Here is a 19280-nt window from a genome sequence, read left to right on the forward strand (position 1 = left end):
TTTATGTTTTTGAGGAATGCAAATTTAGTCGTAGAGGCTGGGTAAGAAACCATGCCACCCTTCCTTTTAAACCTTCAAAAGGTTTCTGTCTACAGCTGCTGTGGAGGGATGGGACCAAGAGTTTCACTTTTTGGTCTCTTTTAACAAATTCTTTGTATTATGCCATTGCCCTTGGCAACTGGTGAAGTAAGGGGAAGGGTCACATATTCCTGTGAGAGGGGAAAGCAAATTTCATTGCTAAAAGCCTGTTTTAAAAATATAATAGTACCCTGGCATCCTGGAAGCTGAACCTTCGTGTTTATCCATGAAATAAGTATGTAGGAACAGAGGTGGTTTAATTCCTTAGTTCTGTTGCTCTGCTGATGAACCTCTGCTCAGACTGGGAGTGAATGGGATGACCTTCAAATTTACTTACCACAGTTAAACATTTTCACTTGAATTTTGGAGCAGGTTTTTGTGTTTCTGTTGTTGTAATATGAATAGCTTAAGGGCAGTGGATTTCAATCTCTCTTGATTTGTAAGTCCCAGCTGTTTTTCAGTGTTTTTGCAGACCCTGTCAAAAATCTCACATATGCACATTGCTGCATAGCATGTTTTAATTATTTTTCCTGAGTTCATGGATGCCTTTAAACTAGTCTGTGTTTTTTTGAGAAGGAGGAGGAGAAGATGCAAACCATGGTTTGAAGAGCTGTGTGTTAGGAGGCTTGCTCTGCATGTGACAGTTGATTTACAAACAACCTCAGAAAAAGCATTTGGACTATTTTATATTTTGGGTGTTTGTATTAGCTTACCTTTTCCCCATTCAAAAACATGAGTCCTGCCCCTGAATAAAATCAAGAGAAAACTTGAATTTATGTAAAATGTTGCATTCGTTTTCCTTATGAGCCCAAGTTATCGGACTTTATTTCCCTCTGCAGTCATGAAGGCTGTAAAAATGATATAGTGGAGTCATATAATGACTTGATTCTAAGAGCTAAAATTTCAGAATAACAATCATTAAAGCACTGCCAACACAGTTCTGAGCAGCCAGCACTGTGCTGGCTTGAGTCAGATTTCAATCAATAAACCAGAGGTGAAAGGCGCTGCTGCTCATCCTGTTCGAGAGCTCCCTTTTCTTTATTTACCGTTCAATGCAGCAGCTAGGGTTTCTTCAAAACACATGAAGGTTAAGTGTCAAAACAACAGGCAAGCCTATTCTGCACCATACAGCTGAAATTGTGGTTTTGTGAATGAATTCTTGGGTAATTCTTAAGTGCACGTTGCCACTGAAATAGCATTGATCTGGGTTTGAACTTGAATGGTCAGCAAACGGCTTTTCAAGCCTTTACTGCCCATGAGCAGCCTGGCAAACAAATCTGGCAAAGCTTAGCTAAACTTCATTTTGTCACAAGTGTTTTTCCTGTAGTCACTTAGTCAGACACAGAACTTTCAATGACTTAAGTGAGGCAGTAAAAATTGCTGTTAGTGTACGTGGATGTAGCTAATTATCAGTAGACACAAATGACTTTTAAAAAATGTGATTATCTGTAGTTTAACCTGTCCTACCAGTTGTGATGGATCTGCCATTAATTTCTACCTTTTTCCCCCCTTTTTTGCCAACGTTAAGTGGCTAAAAGCCAAGGTAAGAAGTGTTATTTCTCCTTTGACCCACAGTGCCTCACGTGACTCATAGTAGAGGCTGCGGAGCCATTAAAACTGAAAACTAGCGCTCTCTTATGCTCTCCTCTGCTTTCCATAGGATATTTAGATTAAACATGCTATACTGGATCGTTTTTATTTACAGCATTTACCGTGTGTCAATATATCTGTGATACATTGACATCTGCATTTATACATAGATACATTAATTTCTCTAACACATGTAGTGCTTTGCTCTGAATTCAGTAGATGCCTTGATCCCCTTCACTGACATTTTTTTGCAGGAGACTTCCCAGACAACATGAATGACTCTGCTAGTCAAATAGCAGGGGCAAATTGAGAAATTCTGGGCCCATGCTGACTGTACTGTCAGCGTTAAAGTTTGATTTAAATTATTAACATCTGAATGGAGGTGAACACAAATGTGGTTTCCCTTTAAAGAAAAGAGGATATAAGAGATTTTTGCATGAACCCGTCAATTACCTACCTTCCTGATGTCTGCTGTAAATTAATAGCAAAAATAACTTCAAGGTTGTATTTAGACATTTTGTATTTACTGGTATCTGTCTTACGTGTGGCTGAAAACTTGCTGTTTGACAGCTGTCTGGGAATTCTCACTTCAAATCCTTACACTTAAAAAAAAGAAAAGAAAAAAAAGCTGTCAATAACAGAGCTGCTCTGTTATAAAAATAAAACCCTGTTTTCCCTTATTTCAGCATGGAAATAACCAGCCTGCAAGAACTGGCACCTTGTCAAGAACAAATCCGCCTACACAAAAACCACCGAGTCCTCCCATGTCAGGCCGGGGAACTCTGGGGTAAGAATGGAGGCTGCTTGGTCCAGCCTCTGTCATCGAAGTTCTAATTGTGATGATGATGGTGTTTCTTAAATACGTGGATAGAGGGCAATTCTCACTTCTGTTAGCAAAATACACAAGCACCTTCTCCATATAAACCCTTTCAGCTGCATTGACTCTCTCATTTTCAGTATGATCTTTTGAAAGAATGTTTTGGGTTTGTTTTTTTTTCATGGGGGAAGGGTTTATTATAGATACGGCTAAATGAGGAGGCTACTGTTATTCCTGATTTTTTGGGAAGAAAACCTTAATGACACAAAAGATCAAAAAGGCTTTAACTTCAGTAGGGGAAAGAATTGTTTGTGTCCACTCGTTTCTCAGTATTACAAGAGGTATGAAATGGCTCTTTGTGCCCTATTTATTGCATTATCTAAGCAAAATTTGTTGCATTGTGAACACATTGGCAACACTGATTCTCTCAGGCTTGTGTGTTTTTATGCTTATATGAGGAAGGATTTTGCTATTCTCGAGTCCCACTGTGACCAGAGTTCCCTGCCTGCCATAGCATCTATTTTGCTCTTGTGCATCTGTGGGGAGTGAAATCTGCTTATCTTGGTGTGCCAGCAAGTAGTTGTTGCTAGAGACCGAAATATTAATACTTGAGAAGCTCGGAGCATGTGCCATATGGCTTTGTCTGTCCAACTGTGCATCATCTTCCAAAAGGTATCCTAAACAAGACCTTCTATTTGTCACACTCGATCTTTCTTTTATGCTGTGGGGGCTGAGGCACAGTAAAGCTGGCTGGTATGATTGTGTTGGCTTCAGGTATGATGTCTGGTAGAGAGCTTGGGAAAATGAGGAACAACGAGACAGAACAGGATGGGGATCAGAAGCAATGGTGAAGGAAAATTAGAAGCAGCAACTCCTTTTGTTGAAGACTTAGTGATTTCTAATCCTGATTTATGCTTTGCTGCTTCACGATAGCAGTGGTTGTTGTGTGTTCTGCAGAGAAATTACCCTAGAGGTTTCCTCAGCGTGTTTTGTGAAAATTCCCATTGCTCAAGGGCATGCAATCAGTATTCCAATTGTCTCTCTTATCCCAGCTGAGAAAGAGTTGTTTATCAGCCCTGGGAAGCTGGGTAGCACTTTCATGTTCTCTTGGATGTTTGCTAGTGAAACAGCCGTGTTGATGTACTGGTGAGCTGCTTCTCTCTCATACTCCCCCCTGATCAAGCTGGAGCTGTTTGGTTGCCTTAGCTGATGCCTGATAAGGATTAATCAGCTGAATGTCATTTCCAGATGAGCTTGACAAGAGGCAGCAGTTGGCTGAGGGGGAGGAATAATGTGGGTTTGTAAGAGATTTGTATCTGCCCTTCTTGTTCAGGAAGTACAGCTCTTGTCTTGAGCAGCCGTGTTCTGCCAAAGCATGAAATATCATAGGCATGACTGTTTCCCTAATATATGCAGAAAAACTGCTAGAAACTGCAAGGATACTCTTCTCCCTTTGATCCAGAAAACAGAGATAAGCGTGTAAAATCAGGAGGAGCTTGGTGTGTAACATGGACCTTTAAGTATGTGCTGCCTAATTGTGCAGCTTGTCCCTCCAAGGAGGACTGTCTAAAAGAATATGGTGAGGAGGGAGTCCTGCACAGACATTGTGTGGGTTGAAGGGGGAAAGAGACTGCAGAAAGCAGGGATGTCTTCACCAGACCAGGGAAAGACAATGGAAAAGCTTGGATGCTCAGGTTAGAAGTATCACGGGAGAACGAGTGAATTGCTGGGGCTGGATGGAGGGAGTAGTTACAGTGGTGTCTTGAGGGTCCTGGGTCAGAGCTTGGCCTTGGCTTCCTTGTAGCTCTCCCTGGTGGCTACTGGCCATCAGGACTGCAGTGAAGCACTGGGGGCAGTTAGGTGGGGAGCACTGGGCAGTGTCAGGAAATAGTGTTTTCCTCCTCTGCGTAAGGCTGGCAGAAGAGCAGAGGGAAGGATTGGACTTGAGTGATGGAAAGAAATAGGTTTTAACTTCTCTGGTGCTTATGAGTTTGAGTTCCTCAGTGAAGCTAAGAACAGAGGAGAAACTGAGGCATAGCTGAACCTGAGGATGTAGTGGGCCTTTGCTTTTGACTATGTTTTTAAATTGTACAGGCAAAATTAATAGTACCAACGAGCTAAGGACTAGTTCCTATTGCCAGTCTGTTCCAAGGTAGAATATTTTAAAACATTAGTTTTCAAAGTTATTCCTGTTGGAAGCACATTTAAAATATTCCCTGCATATCGCTTTATTCGGCAGTGTTTAGGGCTTTATCTCTTACAATTGGAACACAAGGTTTCTTTACTTTCCCCACGACTGATCTCTTTTGGCAGATCTATAGGTGGTGGCAGTCTGCATATTAAAATCAGCTGAAGTTCTTTATATAGACAAACTAATTTACAAACACCACAGTCCATGCAAACAATTACAAGAATTTCTCTTTGAGAGGTTGTAATAATAAAATATTACAGTTAAAATTCAGGACTGTTGCATTCCATACTGTAAAAACGAAGTCAGTAAGTTTCTTAAAATACCAGGAAGCTGTACAACTCGACCAACTTGGTTACAACCAGTATTTGAAGAAACGATTAAATGCCAGTAGTTTAGTATTTTTGTTTTTGCTTAGCTGGTGCATTGCCAGATTCCATGTCTTGCAAGCGATCTCTTAGTTACTGGTGAGAACTGAAGACCTCTGCAGTTCAGTACAATAAATGCACTGTTCTTAAGGCAGTAATGGATCTGGTAAATAGATCTCGAAAGATCTGTGTTGTATTTCTGACTTGATGCAGCCTGCTAGGTCATCTTAGAAGTCTCTGGGCTTCACTTTCTTGGGCTGCAAAATAGAGACAGTGAAGCTCCAATTGAGGCAATGTGTGGGGGAGAGGAAGTTGTTACAGTGAAAGTTTGTCATGTGCAGTGTACTGGAAGGTAACCCCAGAATATTATGTGGATATAACTATTGTGTGTTACGTAGTTTAAAGAATATATTTTGGGTGATAAATTTAGTTTAGGCTTTTTTAACCAGTTTATCATGTTGCAGGCCAACTTGTATGGATGAGCACTTTAGAGAGTCAAATGTGACCTGTCTATCCCACCTGGTGGAATTTGTTTAATATACTATAATGTGGGTCACTGTGCAGTGATCTCTCATGAAAACTTAAGAAAACAAATGGCTTCACTGCTTCATTCATTTGTGCTTTTGATCTTCTGATCCTTTATCCTTCTGTCTTCAAATCTTTTCCTTGACCAGACGAAATACTCCTTACAAAACCCTGGAGCCAGTCAAGCCGCCAACAGTCCCCAATGATTACATGACAAGTCCTGCCAGACTGGGCAGTCAGCACAGTCCAGGAAGGACGGCTTCCTTGAACCAGAGACCAAGAACACACAGGTAAAGCATTTTCTCTCTGTAGCTCTTCCCTGCCTGGCATACTGATGCTTACTAAAGTCACAAAAGCTTTGAAGCTTTGTGCCTGTTGGCTTTTTGTTGGGAGGCGAAAGGTGAGTTATTAGCTGTATTGTCGACTTCTCTAACGATGTAGAAGTGTCATCATACTCTGTAGAAGCCTCATGGTATCTAGCAACTTCCATAACCACAGGCCTTATTTTATATAATCAGTTTATTTTGTTCTATGGCATCTGTTTCGCAAGAATAAAAAAACCTTCAAAATTTATACAGTTGCAAGGTAGGGTAGTGATGGGCCCTCATGGGCTGAAAGCTGCATTATTAACCTTAGCCTAAAATATTCTTGGGCTTTTTTTGTTTGTTTTCAAGACCACTGATTACAAAGGGAAATTTCTGTTGATTAGAAACACTGTGATGAAGGTAGTCAGAAAGAGCCAATTGTTTTCTTTTGGCTAAAGCTTAATGCTTATAATCAGTGCATGATAGAAGTAGAAAATAAAACCTATTCACAGAGCAGGTATTGGCATCAGCCAGTTGTTTCTGCATGCTTAAGGGCTTTGATGAAAGAGTAGTGTATGTTTTGGGTGAGAAGGGTGCTCCAGATGTACCTCACTTCTTGTTTTCAATGTCATGTGATTTTTTTTTTTTTTTTTTTTTTTTTCCTTGAATTGCAAAGCTGGATCTTTCTCTGAGCCTCTTCAGAGAGACCATTTTTTTTCAATCTGATTTTTAGCATCAGCTTGTGCAGGGGGAAAAACAGACACAAGAATTCAGTATAGCGTCAGAATGAAATAACTTTTAAGTCTGGCTGCAATGGAGATCTTGTTAATCTGTTTAGCTGGCTACTGTGAATGCTCCCTACTCTTTGTCTCACAAGATCTTCCTTTATGTAGACTGCAGTTAGAAGTTCAGCTGCAACCATGGTGACAAGATCAAGATCGTCAGCAGACAGAACACTAATTTTGAAGGAATTATCTTGGCTTCCATTTCAGATCACCAATTTTATTTTTTGTAGCAGTGTTACTTTCTTAAGATACATTTGAATGATTTGTGCTTGACTCTTGACAGCACTGATTTGCAGCCTTCCAGGAATGGTAAATAAATTCTAACATTAGTGAGTACTCTTTAATTAACATGGATGAGTTAAAATGGTGTTCTGGCTTCAAAACATCTTGACTATTAGTTCTCTTTTTATTATCCATTTAATCCATGTAAATTCAAGTATTGGCCTAAGGACTGCTCTTGGCTAAGAGTAAGAACAGATTCCACCTGAATCTTGATTCTTTTTCAGCTCCCTTAATTAAAGGAAGTGTTACAGCCTCCAAAGACATGTGTAGAAGCGTTATCCAGTAGTTCACTAGAAGTACATTCTGTAAAAATCTGTATTGTTGGCCTCTGATGTGTATCTCATGTAACAGCAATTCAACAAATTGTGACCTGGCTGTACAGTTACCTTTCAGAAATCATGGAAACAAACTTCTCATACACAAAAAGTGTGTACATGAGCAGGGTGAGTGTTAAAATATACAGAATATTATCAACACCACACCCTCCCCCAGTTGGTTTGTCGTGGCTGTTCTCAGTTAAAAAGTTCTCAGTCTAAACGTCTGTTCTGAGCAAAGGAAATGTTCCTTCGTCTGACAGCATAAATAATCTTAAATAATTATTTATAGTTTAGGCATGAGTTCTTGCAGCCCCAGCTTATTAATTTAAATTATTGCAAGGCCCCTGAGCTACTCCTGCAGTTGTTACTCCATTGGCTAGAACTGGTATGGTTGCTTACCTTTTTATTTTTGAAGAATTTAATTAGACATTGTATACATAACAATGTTTATCAGCTTAGCTAATTTATTAGGGGTGTAATGCAGCCAGGCTTGATGAGCTGTATGCAGTTGTAGGTACAGACAGAGGCATTTTATAGGGGTTTTCTCAACAGTCCATAACTGAGTTAGCCTGGCAGAGCTCACACAAGTGTGAGTGCTCATAGGCCTTTGTAGGAAATGCTGTGCTAATACTTGTGGTTTTCTTTTGTAGCGGTAGTAGTGGAGGAAGTGGCAGTCGAGAGAACAGTGGAAGCAGCAGTATTGGCATTCCCATTGCCGTGCCTACGCCTTCACCGCCAACCATTGGACCAGGTATGTGGGACTCCTCCCATGTTAGCTTACGGCTGTAATACCACTCACTTGTGTTTGCAGAGGGATTTTGACTGAATATGGTGGGGTAGAAACTGTCCTGAAGCACAGTTCTAGTCAGGAAATACAAGTTCTGAGGGAGACTTAAAGTTGTAATTTTTTTACCAAAAGTACCTGCAGAAGAATCATTTACAGAATAGCAGATGGTTAAAACACCTCTGTCAGTCTATGTTTTTACAAGATAATCAAGGTGGGAAGGGGAGAGGAGGAGAGAGGTGTAGCCTTTTAAAGCTTAAGTGTATTTTTAAATGCCTATCTACAGTTTGGCTTTTCTGGATGCCTTTATGTTTGATGGGAAGTGCCTTCTGAAATAGCCTGCTAACTTTACCATCTGCCAGTACATGTTTTGTTGGTTGGTTGGTTTTTTTTTTTCTTTTTTTGAAACCAAGTGAAAGTCTCTGTGTTAAAACGCAGAAGATGACCTATGAAAACACTGCTAGTAGTAGAATTCGGGCTTATCCGCCAGTGTTGCTTATGCAACAGTTACAGGCTGAAGTTGCTAAGCTGTGGTGGAGATCATTGAGGCAGAACTAGTGTGTATGAGGTAGCACAGGAGTAAATGAGAACCATGCAGGATTTCTCAGCATCAAAAGCATACTACCTTGTCTTTAAGAATGATAATGGTGAGAATGTGTAGAACCCTTCTAAATAATAAGCAGGCAGCATTATTATTTTGGTAACAAACCAACTCAGTCGCTTGTTTACTAGCAGTGTATTTTGTAAGCTAGTTTGCACAAGTAAACAGCGGAGTTTCGGTGTAATGTAGTTTTGCTATCACACCTCTTAAATTTCTCTTCCTCAGATGAAAAGTCTTCACATACTCACATATAGGCTTTCCTTTCCCAGGTGTTTCTGATCCTGCAGTGGTAAAACAGGCATGAAATCTTACTATTGCCTGGCATCCCATAAAAATCAATGGGAATAAAGAGCTGCAGGTACAGAACCCTGCGTAGGATCAGGGCCTGAGTTTGTACCAGTTGGCAGAAGTTGAACTTTTGTATTTATTTTGGAAGCCTATCAAGTGCCCATGCTTTCTTTTATTTTTTATTTTTTAATTTATTTTTAATAATATGGCCTAATTGGAAATATAAACTATTTTATTAGCTCATATTTCTGTTCTTCCTCCTCCTGGACCCTTGCCAGCACCACCACTGCCACCACCTCTCCCGATGGGCAGTCTGATAGGTGAGACTTGCATCAATGCTGAAGTGATTGCAGTCATGCTGCATAATCAATAATCACCTCCTCCTAATGGACTTAGTGAGGGTGGTATTTTTTCTTTTGTTCTGGGGTCTACATGATTTTAGTATAAAAGTCAGTTCTGTGCATTTTTGTTTGTTTATTATTAAGCAAATCTAATCTCCACTAATTTCCTGTGGTTAAAGCCTCTGAAGGTAAATGCATAAGGTATGGGGAAAAGGCTTGAAATCAGTTGCTTGAAATCTCTGTTCCCAGTAAAGCTAAGATCCAATTAGTCTGATCTATAAAAACTCAAAATCAATTTGAATATTGGTATTCTGTTGTGTCACTCCTGCAGCCGAAACTAAGCCACAACAGTTGCTCGCTGGCTTAAAAATGGTAGCTGATGTGTAAGGGTGATCTGTGTCTTCTATCTTGTGGACATACGGTGACTGAAAAGCAGAAGTGTCCATCACAGTGACTTAGGTTTGATTCTGTGATGCTGCAGGCAGGCGGCAACTGGAAGACTTGAGGATATGAACTAACAGTTCTTGCAAAATTGCTTCAGGCATTACATACAGCTGTTAGGATGGGATCTAAAAGTAGCACTTTTCGGAACAGACAGGAAAAAATACCCCACCCTTCCCCATCACAGGCTGATGACAAAATTCATGGATTGCGTTATGAAACTAGCTTTGGAGGCTTTGACCCACGTAACCATTTGCACTTTCCCTTAATGAAGTGTTAATCAACAGTGACTTTGGATAGCATTACAGGACTGCAAACTTCTGATCACATACTGTTTGTGTGTGTGTGTGCGTGCATTTTTGTGTATGTTTATTTATATTTATATAAGATACATATGTATATAGAAGCACAAAACGTTTTACTGCAAAACAATTTTTGCATTTAAAAATAGCGTTGATCTGTGTGACCTCAACATACGAGATTCATTAGTTTGCAAGGTGTGATTCATTTCTCTGTCAGAAGTTAATCCAAAAGAGAACTTAAACTGGTTTATTAACCTTGAAGTCTGTGGAGCAGCATGTGGAAGGTAAAAATGGGTGTTCTTCCTGAAGAATGTCTTTCTGTCAGCTGGCATTGGTGATTCTGATTTGTTAGTGCAAGTTCTATCAATATAGAAGCACAACCAGCAAATATGATTGATAAATGTGCCAAATGTCTGAAGCTCATGACATTTGTTTTACTGTTTTGTTAAAGTGTTTTTTTTTTTTTTTTTATATTAGATTGGAGACAAGTTCTGGTTCACAATGGAAAATGTTTGCTTTGAGCAGAATGTGGATTTTTTTTTTCCCTCTGTGCTTCTTAATAAAGGGTATTGTGTGTAGAATTATTGAGATATGCTTAGTAGCTGGAAGCTGATTCAATTTTCCAGTCCAATCCAGTCTCTCAAAAGTAGTTCTCAGTATTTCTCAAATGCCCTTTACATGAGTGTCAGTTTATGTCCTGCGTGGGGTTTTTTCTCAGTATTGATTATAACAGGGATGTTTGTTTTCTGTTGATTTCCTGTTACTGGCCTTAAATTATTGGAGACCTGTAATCAAGTATTTCCCATGGTCTGGGCTTTTTTCTGTTTTCTGCATTCTGTCCCAAGTAATGCTCTGCTTAAGTCTTTTCCTTGGTTCCTCTGGCTAATACTTTTCAGCTGCTCCTGGTTCAGCTCCTGGTTCCCAGTATGGCACAATGACCAGGCAAATCTCGCGACACAACTCTACCACTTCTTCAGCATCTTCTGGTGGATACAGACGGAACCCTTCTGTGACTGCCCCATTTTCTGCTCAACCTCATGTTAATGGCGGGCCTCTTTATTCTCAAAATTCAAGTAAGCTTCTGAGCTCTGAAATCACAAACTGTTTTGAGCAAAATGATTGTAAAAGCATGCATGGCATTTTAATTCGTTTATGAAGAGCATCAATCAGATTACTGCTTTCTTTCCTAAAATAGAAGGAAAAACAAACAAGAAAAACCATACTGAAGCTGTATAGTGATTGCACTATATGCAATTATACTGTTTTCCCCTCTGACTTGTTTGCTGTTACTCATGACAAGAAATTATTATGATTGCCTACCTAATTACAGGCACATTATACTTAGCATTTCAGGTGTGCTTGGAGAACATAAACTAAAACCACAATTTTTTTGCAGGAGACTCAATATAGTTGTAGTACAGTCCCTCCACTACTGGGCTAGTGGCAAAAATGGTCACAGCACAGTGCTCATTTAACAAACCTTTCCCATTACACAGTTCCTGTCTGTCTCTGTCTCTTTCATAAATCCTTTCCTGATTCCAAATTTCTCCTTTGTTCTCGGTTTTAAACTTGACTGTTAAAGAAGAGCTCAGTCTCTTTTTAGCAGACTCCTCCTCTGTGCTTCCACACTAGTAGTAGTACAGATGGAGATGAATGAGGGAAGGGATGGATGCCATGGGCAAATGGGCAGGTTTGAGTCAGCAGCATCCTGCTTACCTACCCAGCCAGGCAAATGAGGTTCACTGCAGAAAGATCTGCAAAATAAGGATCTACTTGAGAGTTGGTAGAAAGCTGTTTCTATCAGGGAACCTCTTCCTTGCCGTTTCCGTGGATTTTGACCAGATACACATAGAGGAGTGATAGTCCTCTAAGGATTTCTGGTGACGTTCTTCAGCCAGAGTACCAACTCTTTAAACTTCAGTGATATTTCTTGTAACAAGAAATGTTGATGATTGGGCTGAAGATCACTTTGGACCAGTGTTCGCTGTTGAGTACTTGCTCTTAAGGAAAGAATGCACATAAAATGTTTGAGACACTGAAGTGAAGAATTTTCTCAGTGGTTGAGAAGTATTACGTTTATCAGAAAGCGTTTTTGTATGCAGACACAGTATCTATCTTTTTTTTTTCTGCCCAATCCTGATTTTCCTCCTACTCTCTCACCTGTACTGGCCTTCCTTTTCCTCCACACTCTTGTTCCCCCAAATTAATTCACCATATTAGCTGAAGCTCATTCCCGTTTGAACTGTTGTGTTCTATTGAATAAACAGGGCTTTTCTTATGGAAATTGTTGTCTTAAATGCTGTGCACACCACTGTTTCTGAACATTTACATTTGTCCAAAGCAATTTTTTGCTCAAATGCAGGTGCTGTTCCTTAATCTGGCCTTTCTGGTGTTTTCAAAATACTGATTGCCAACATTTTTAAACAGTATTTTGATGGGTGTCTTTCTACTTTAAACTATTCCTCTGTTTCTGTAACTGGTGATATTTTTTTTTTAATTATTTTTTTTATTTTTGATGCTACTGTCTTGACATTAAACCCAGGTCCCATGTTCCCTTTAGGTTTTACTTTTCATGTTATAAAATACTCTGCTTTTTCTTAGCGGTTTACTTCAGTTTTGTTAGAAACCTGTTTGTTCTCCTTCTTTTATTGATCATTTCTCCCATACAGTTTATTTGATTATTGGTTTTCTAAAGAACTAAATGCTCCATTTTTATTCATCAAACATTAATCTTAGTTATGGCTTTATTTAAAACTGTTGCTTACTTGAAAGTACAGAACCTCTTTCAAATCTGGTTCCAACTGGATTACACTGCTGAATTCCCACCTTCACAGGCATTTCTCTGCTTCAGTGCAAGAGGAATTCCATTGAGAAGGAGCATGATGTAAACAGATGAGTTGATATTTTGTTGGTTTTTCTATTTATTTTATTTTTTCCCCTGCTTCATGGGGACATGTGCTGGCAGAGCTGGTATTTTGAATGGCATGCCCTACTGCTATCATGCCTCCTTCCTACCTGTAGAGGGAAGAGTTGAACATCTCGCCTGTCAGCCCAGCATCTTTGAGCACTGGTGCCATGTGTCTCATGTCATTACTCACCAAATGGGTACATATTTCAGAGAAGATGAGCTTTTAAAGTGCTTCATGGGGAACTCGGTGTGCTAGTGTAGGCAGTTGTAGCTGTTGAAGTCATTGCCAGTCTCTCTCAGCAACTTAGGTTGCTGAGTGCCTTCTAACCACAGACGACTTAGAATAAAGCTCCATTCTGCTCTAAATCCATCTGGTTTTCCTACCAACAAGCAAGAAGGTCCCTTTTTGTACGTAAAACAAAAGCATAGTAGAGCCAACCCAGTGCCCCTTGTCCCAGCAGAACAAAATTACGGGAGGTGTTCTCTGTATGAATGTATTCATATTCATTGCTGCACTGGAGGTAGCAACCCTACTCTTATTTCAGAGTAGGAGTCCAGAATCCTGTGAAAATTGCCTCTACTTCAAGTAGTGTACTTTGAAAAGATAACTACTGAATAGCAGTAAAGCTTATTTGGCAGCAAGACGGACAGCTCAGCTTTGTGCGCTCCCCAAGTGAAGCAGAGCAAGTCCCCTCACACGCACACACTGTGAGCTTCCAGATGCGCAGCCTGCGCTTGGCTTTTTATTCAGCTGAACACAGGGGCATGCTTTGCTTTTTGATCCTCCATTGGCAAACCACAACTTCAGCCCTGTTGGAAACACTAGCTTTTGAAGGAGGTTCTCGTGTGTGTGTGTTCTTGTTGTTCTTTACATACTTTGTTTTGTGGTCCTCGTTACTGACGGCTGCTTTTGTTTGTTTCCTTTTTTTTTTTTTTCCTTTGTCTGTTTGACTTGCCCCGATATTGTGTGTGTGTTGCTACCAGTTTCTATTGCTCCACCCCCTCCCCCTATGCCTCAGTTGACTCCACAGATACCTCTCACAGGCTTCGTGGCCAGGGTGCAGGAAAACAGTAAGTTTGGACAAGCTGAGCTGTTAAAGGGTAGAGCCTACTCTTTCTTCTAGCATGCATGGCTGGCAAGTCAGACTCTTATTTTGTTTCCTTTTCCAGAAGCTAATACCATCTTGCATTCTAGTGTCAATACGCTATTGGAGCTGAAGGGCACGCTCTTCAATACTTTATAACACGTGCATGATTATTACTGACCCATTTAAGTTCTGAACTGCAAATTTGTTACAGAAATAGTGTGAAATCCGTGGCATATGCTTGGTGTGAATATAGAAATCTATCTTAATTAAAAATATTAATTTCATGTTGAATCATCCTGCCTGAGGCGCTTTCACTAGGGATAATTGATTAGTTGTTATTAAGAAAGGCTTATGTACTCTGTCAAAATATGTCCTGTGTAACCGTTGATTCTAGTACTGTAGTAGTTTTCAGGAAGCTGTCCAGTCAACTGAAAATGTGCAGTTTTATGACCTAATGCCATTACAAAGGAGCTTGTAAGGTATTTCTCCTCTCAGCAGTCTTTCTTCTCCATCTCTTTGTTCCCTAGGCAGATTTCCATTTTGAGCTTCTTGCAGCACAGCTCTCTGCTTGTTAGGTTTGAGAGAGATATGCTCCCTGGCCATGATCTGTGCTGCAAGGTTTTTTATTCTGGTAACTCTGCTTTTACCATTACTGTCCCAACTGCTAGTGCAGGGATAAAGTTGTGTTCCTTGATCTGGCGATCTTTGCTGTAGGAGTAGTTGAAGTTCTGTAAACCACAGAATGAATGCAGTGTAGATAGGGCACAAAGTAAATACAAAATGTCTCTGAAGTGTTTGTGAGCCTTAGTGGAGTTTCCTAGGATCTCAGTGGCTACTACTACATAGTAGCTACATAGCTCCAGCATAGCTTTAGCGGTCCCAGATCTCACTAGTGCTGCTGTTCAGCTTCCCATTAGAGCTTTTAAGTGGTCATGTTCTGAGGATACCCCTGGAGATAGGAGGCATGTCTCTGGTTCTCATTCAAAAAGAAGATATTTTGGTGTTGTGCTTGGTGAACATTGTTAAGAGTCATGTTGATGTAGAGTAGTAAGTCACAAAATTGTGTTGATGAACCTTTCCAAAATTCAAAGTGTAGAGGTAAACCTACTGAGGATGGAGGTTGCAGCATGCCTTCACTTGAAGGTAAGCTTGACAAAATTGACACATGCTTCTGAATTGTTCCAAGTATTGTTCTCCTCCTGGAGATGACACAGCCCTGGGGAGAGCAGAAGGGAAGGGGACAGACTTGCTTGTGTGTGCAACAGCAAAATGCAAGCTGACTTGTGAACGAGATTGCAGCAAAAACAGCTGAAGTTTGAAATCTGGTCTTAGGAACAGTTCTTTTAGAGTTTTTCTTCCCTTTTACCAGTCCCTCGGGTTTGACAGTTACATAACAACAGTATGGGTTTGAGCTGCTGCCGCCGCCTCGTTTCAGAGGCAGGGGCGCGTGTGGCAGGCAGTCTGTGCACACACTCAGCGGGACTGGCTTGTGGAGGCTGTTGTTGGGTTTTGGCATTGTGTGCTAGACTTTCATCTGTCTCATCTTCTGCAAGGAGTCTCCGGGGGAGTGGAGCTAGGGAGACACGTGGGTAGGCTTGTCTTCTCCTTGCTATGACAGTTGTGGGTTGGAAAAACAACATCCTCTGCTCTGTGGTCTTCTTTCAGAGGGTAAGAACACAGAGCTTAGAAACTATGCAACTCCTGTTCTTTTTTCCTGCGCCCTGTGCCCAAACTGTGGGTATCTCCTTCAGAGAGGATTTACAGTGTGTCCTGTGCCCAGGGACAACTGATGTGATGTGAATTGCTGTATTGTCGCACTCAGGCCTTTCAAAAGGAGTCTGCTGGTCCCCATTTAGAGAACAGGGATGTGAATACATACAAGAGAAGATGTCTCGATTTGGAGATGTATAAATACTGGTCCTTTTACCCTCTCTTATTTAGTGTGGTTTTCTGTATGCTTTTCTTCTTTTCCTCCCTTAGCAAAAGTAATGCTATTCTACAGCCTGCCTGTTTTCAGTTCAGAACTAGGAATATTTTAGATTAAAATCTGAGATAGGGGGGAAACTTCCTTGGGGTGGCACTTGTCTAATGTTCTGTTCCGTTTTTTCCCCTTGTTTAAATGTGAAGTTGAACTGTTTTAAATGTTTCCTTGTAAAGCATGCAGTTTTCTGCACTGCATCTCAGGGTATGTGTTGGTGCTTTCACACTTGCATTTCCTGCCCTCTTCTCAAATAACCAACTTCATTGTTGAATAAATACAACTTTTTACATTTATTAAGGTAAGGATTTCTCAAGATCTCACAGGATTGTTGTTTCAATACCGGGGTTTATCCTGGCTGCAGACAAAAATTAAGGGGAGAAATAAATTTTGTGAAAGATGTGCCGAAACTACTACACAAAACCCATCTGTTCATAAACAGTGCTGTCATGTGTCTGTGGTGGATTAATGAAGCCTGCCTGTGAGTGCTGTTCAGTAACACAGGCAAGATGTAGCATTCACTCAGCCAAAGACTTTGTTAGTCTGTCCCCAAGTGATACAAATGGGCTTCTGTATGGGAGAGGAATCGCTAATACAGTGGCAGCCAGTCTTGCTGATGGAGAGGGCTGTGGGGAATACAGCTCAGCTGGTCAAGCTGAAGAGCAGTTGGCCTTGCAGGTGAAGAATAGCACTAGCTTGTCAAGGGGCAGAGAGCAGCCTGGGTTCCAGGGCTGAGGCAGCCTCTGCCCCAGCACCTCTTGCTGGCCTCAGCCCCCTTGCAGCCGGAGATTTGGCTTCCCCTATACCACTACAGCCAGTCTGACCCAGCTAGGACATGGGAGCTATGCTCAAGCCCCTTTGTCATGTGGCTGAAGAGCAAAGATTAGTCATTGCTGGAGTACTGGCCAGGTGACAGTAAAGAGCATTAAAGCAAGCAGAAACCTGATTGTTAATCTCCGCTGCATTGTAACCAGCAGTAGCTAAAGCTTCACTCAGTATTGTTCTTCCCTTGCCCTGCAGCTTGGCTTTCTTCTCAAAATTAGTGTTATGTGCTGGAGCTACACTTTCTGGAGCACGTGCCCAGCCTGATGGCTCCTTCAAGTCAAACCCTTTCCAGAGCAGTGGTTTGCAGCCTGTTTTCAATGTGCAGACTCCCAAATCTCTTCTAATTAAATCTGTATTGCTAATAGTTGAGTATAGTGACAATAGCTTCCTTTCAGTAACTTCTGGCTCTGTAGTGCCTACATCTAGGTCTGTATTTAGTGGACCACAATTCCTAAGGAATAGGATAAATGACTTGATGTCTTGCATCTTTCTTTTGCTGCCAGCTGCTGTGAATGTGACCAAAACCTAATTTGATGAACTGATTTTAAGAGTGATTTGTACCATAATGCCTTTCTCTTTTTCTTTTTCCCAAAGCAACTTCTGATTGCGCTGATTGGAGAATCTCAGGGCAGGGATTTGACATTTTGGATTATACACTTAATTCCTTGAGCACTTTTTTCCCCAAGAGCAGCAGCTGCCTGTTGTAGGTTTCCATTTATTAATTGAATCCTGGATATGTGCACACACTCAAGCTAGGCTGCAGGATAAGGATCTGTACAAAGCTTTTCTTCTGCAGAAGGATTACTTGGCTTTCTCTTACCTGGTTAAATCTTAAATACTAGTCTCTCTCCTGTTTTCCTACGGTGATCTATAGCAGATCTTTTTGTCGCCTTAATGCCAGCTTTGAGAGAGAAGGAATCCAAGGAAACAGTGTTCAGAAATAAATTGAATTGACTGTTGTAGACGAAGGATTTGGTAAAAAATAATCAAGCTGCTGGTCCAGCCCAGAGGCCTGTTGCTGCCTGGCTCAGAGGGTGCCACTCGGAGTCCTCCCATAGCTAACCGCTGCAGCTGCCCCATAGCGCATGGGCGTCCGGGCAGGAAGCTTTCCTCTCTGCTGGTGTTCAGCTTATGCCCTGCAGCATGTGCTTCGACTCTAGTAGCATTTATACATAGATTTGACCACTAATAATAAGTAGTTGTGTGTTGTAGCTGTTAATACAAAGCCTCTGTTTCTAATCAGTGCATGGTGGTGTAGTGCATGCTGTGTGTGTTGTCCCCCACCCTGTTTATTTACAGTGTACAGCCTCAGGTTTGTTTGCATCTCCACACTGGTTTGGTTTGAAGGAAAAAACTAATCTCCAAATGTTTCTAGTTGCCGATAGCCCGACTCCTCCCCCTCCACCGCCTCCCGACGAGATGCCGATGTTCGATGACTCTCCTCCTCCTCCACCCCCACCCCCCGTGGATTATGAGGATGAGGAGGCCGCTGTTGTCCAGTACAGCGATCCCTATGCAGATGGAGATCCTGCCTGGGCACCTAAAAACTATATAGAGAAAGGTAAGAGAAGTGTTGCAGCTCTGTTACTGCAGTATCAGAAGTTAATGCTATCTGAAGGGAACGAAGGCCTTTGCTTGGGTCTGAAAACAGTCATTGTCCCTGCTAAGTCAGACCTCAAACCATTCTTTTCTTCATTTGTCAGTGGCTATACCTAATGTGATAAAATATAATCCTTCTTTAAAAGGATTATAAAATACCTTCAAGCATTCTAGAATGGATTAAAAAAGAAATCTTTCATTATGAGGAGCAGATGTAAATGGGATGGCTTTCATCTTTGCTGAGCTGCCGGACTCTGTAGCTATCTTGGGATTGCTGGCAATCATCTAGAAATAGTTTTGCAAAAAGGCCAGGAAGTCTGAGCTGTGTTTATCCCATCAAACTAGATAGCTGGAGTGGATCATTAGACTTTCAACTGTAAGATGTAGTGAGGCTTCCTTGGAGACTTCCTAGTGACTCTGTATCAGCAGACGATAAACTGTGCTTAGGTATGAACTCATATAGTAAATGTCTCTTCCCATGAATAATTGAGATGCCAATTTCCTGCCTGTAGAGTTGTCTGTGTTCTGACGACGACCATTTTGTCAACAGCAAGGTTGCCAGTTTTCCCATGGTCTGGCTGGTACAGTAGTGCCTGTAAGATGGGGCAGGGTGCCTGTGACACCCTGTCCTGTCCCAGCAGAACCGCCAAGTTCCATCTGCGCTCTGAGCTGGACTGTGTGCAGCACATACCCGTGGGATGACAGTAACTGATACACAGCGTCATTATTTCCTAGGCATTAACACATCAGATTTCCAAGCATATGTGTGTATATGTAAAGTGGTAGGCTCTTAAAATCCATAAAACTGATCAATTGCATAAAGCCATGTTAACTGTTTGGAAGGGTAAAGCTGTGATGTCCAAAGTCTGT

At 41.1% G+C, this 19280-nt stretch overlaps 1 protein-coding gene across 1 annotated transcript in view; it reads left to right on the top strand.

The window, feature by feature from the left end:
- The window catches only part of ABI1 (abl-interactor 1), a gene marked incomplete at its 5' end in the record, with an annotated part of 55684 nt that overhangs the window by 34705 nt on the left and 1699 nt on the right, over window positions 1-19280 (top strand). The window contains 8 exons of the mRNA XM_010018619.1: window positions 1607-1621; window positions 2355-2455; window positions 5716-5856; window positions 7906-8006; window positions 9168-9248; window positions 10909-11085; window positions 13905-13991; window positions 18187-18372. Coding sequence (XP_010016921.1) covers window positions 1607-1621; window positions 2355-2455; window positions 5716-5856; window positions 7906-8006; window positions 9168-9248; window positions 10909-11085; window positions 13905-13991; window positions 18187-18372 — 889 coding nt within the window. The remainder of the gene's footprint in view (window positions 1-1606; window positions 1622-2354; window positions 2456-5715; window positions 5857-7905; window positions 8007-9167; window positions 9249-10908; window positions 11086-13904; window positions 13992-18186; window positions 18373-19280) is intronic.

The sequence above is a fragment of the Nestor notabilis genome, unplaced genomic scaffold, assembly GCF_000696875.1.
Source record: "Nestor notabilis isolate BGI_N333 unplaced genomic scaffold, ASM69687v1 scaffold13867, whole genome shotgun sequence".
NCBI classification, from domain to species: Eukaryota; Metazoa; Chordata; class Aves; order Psittaciformes; family Psittacidae; genus Nestor; species Nestor notabilis.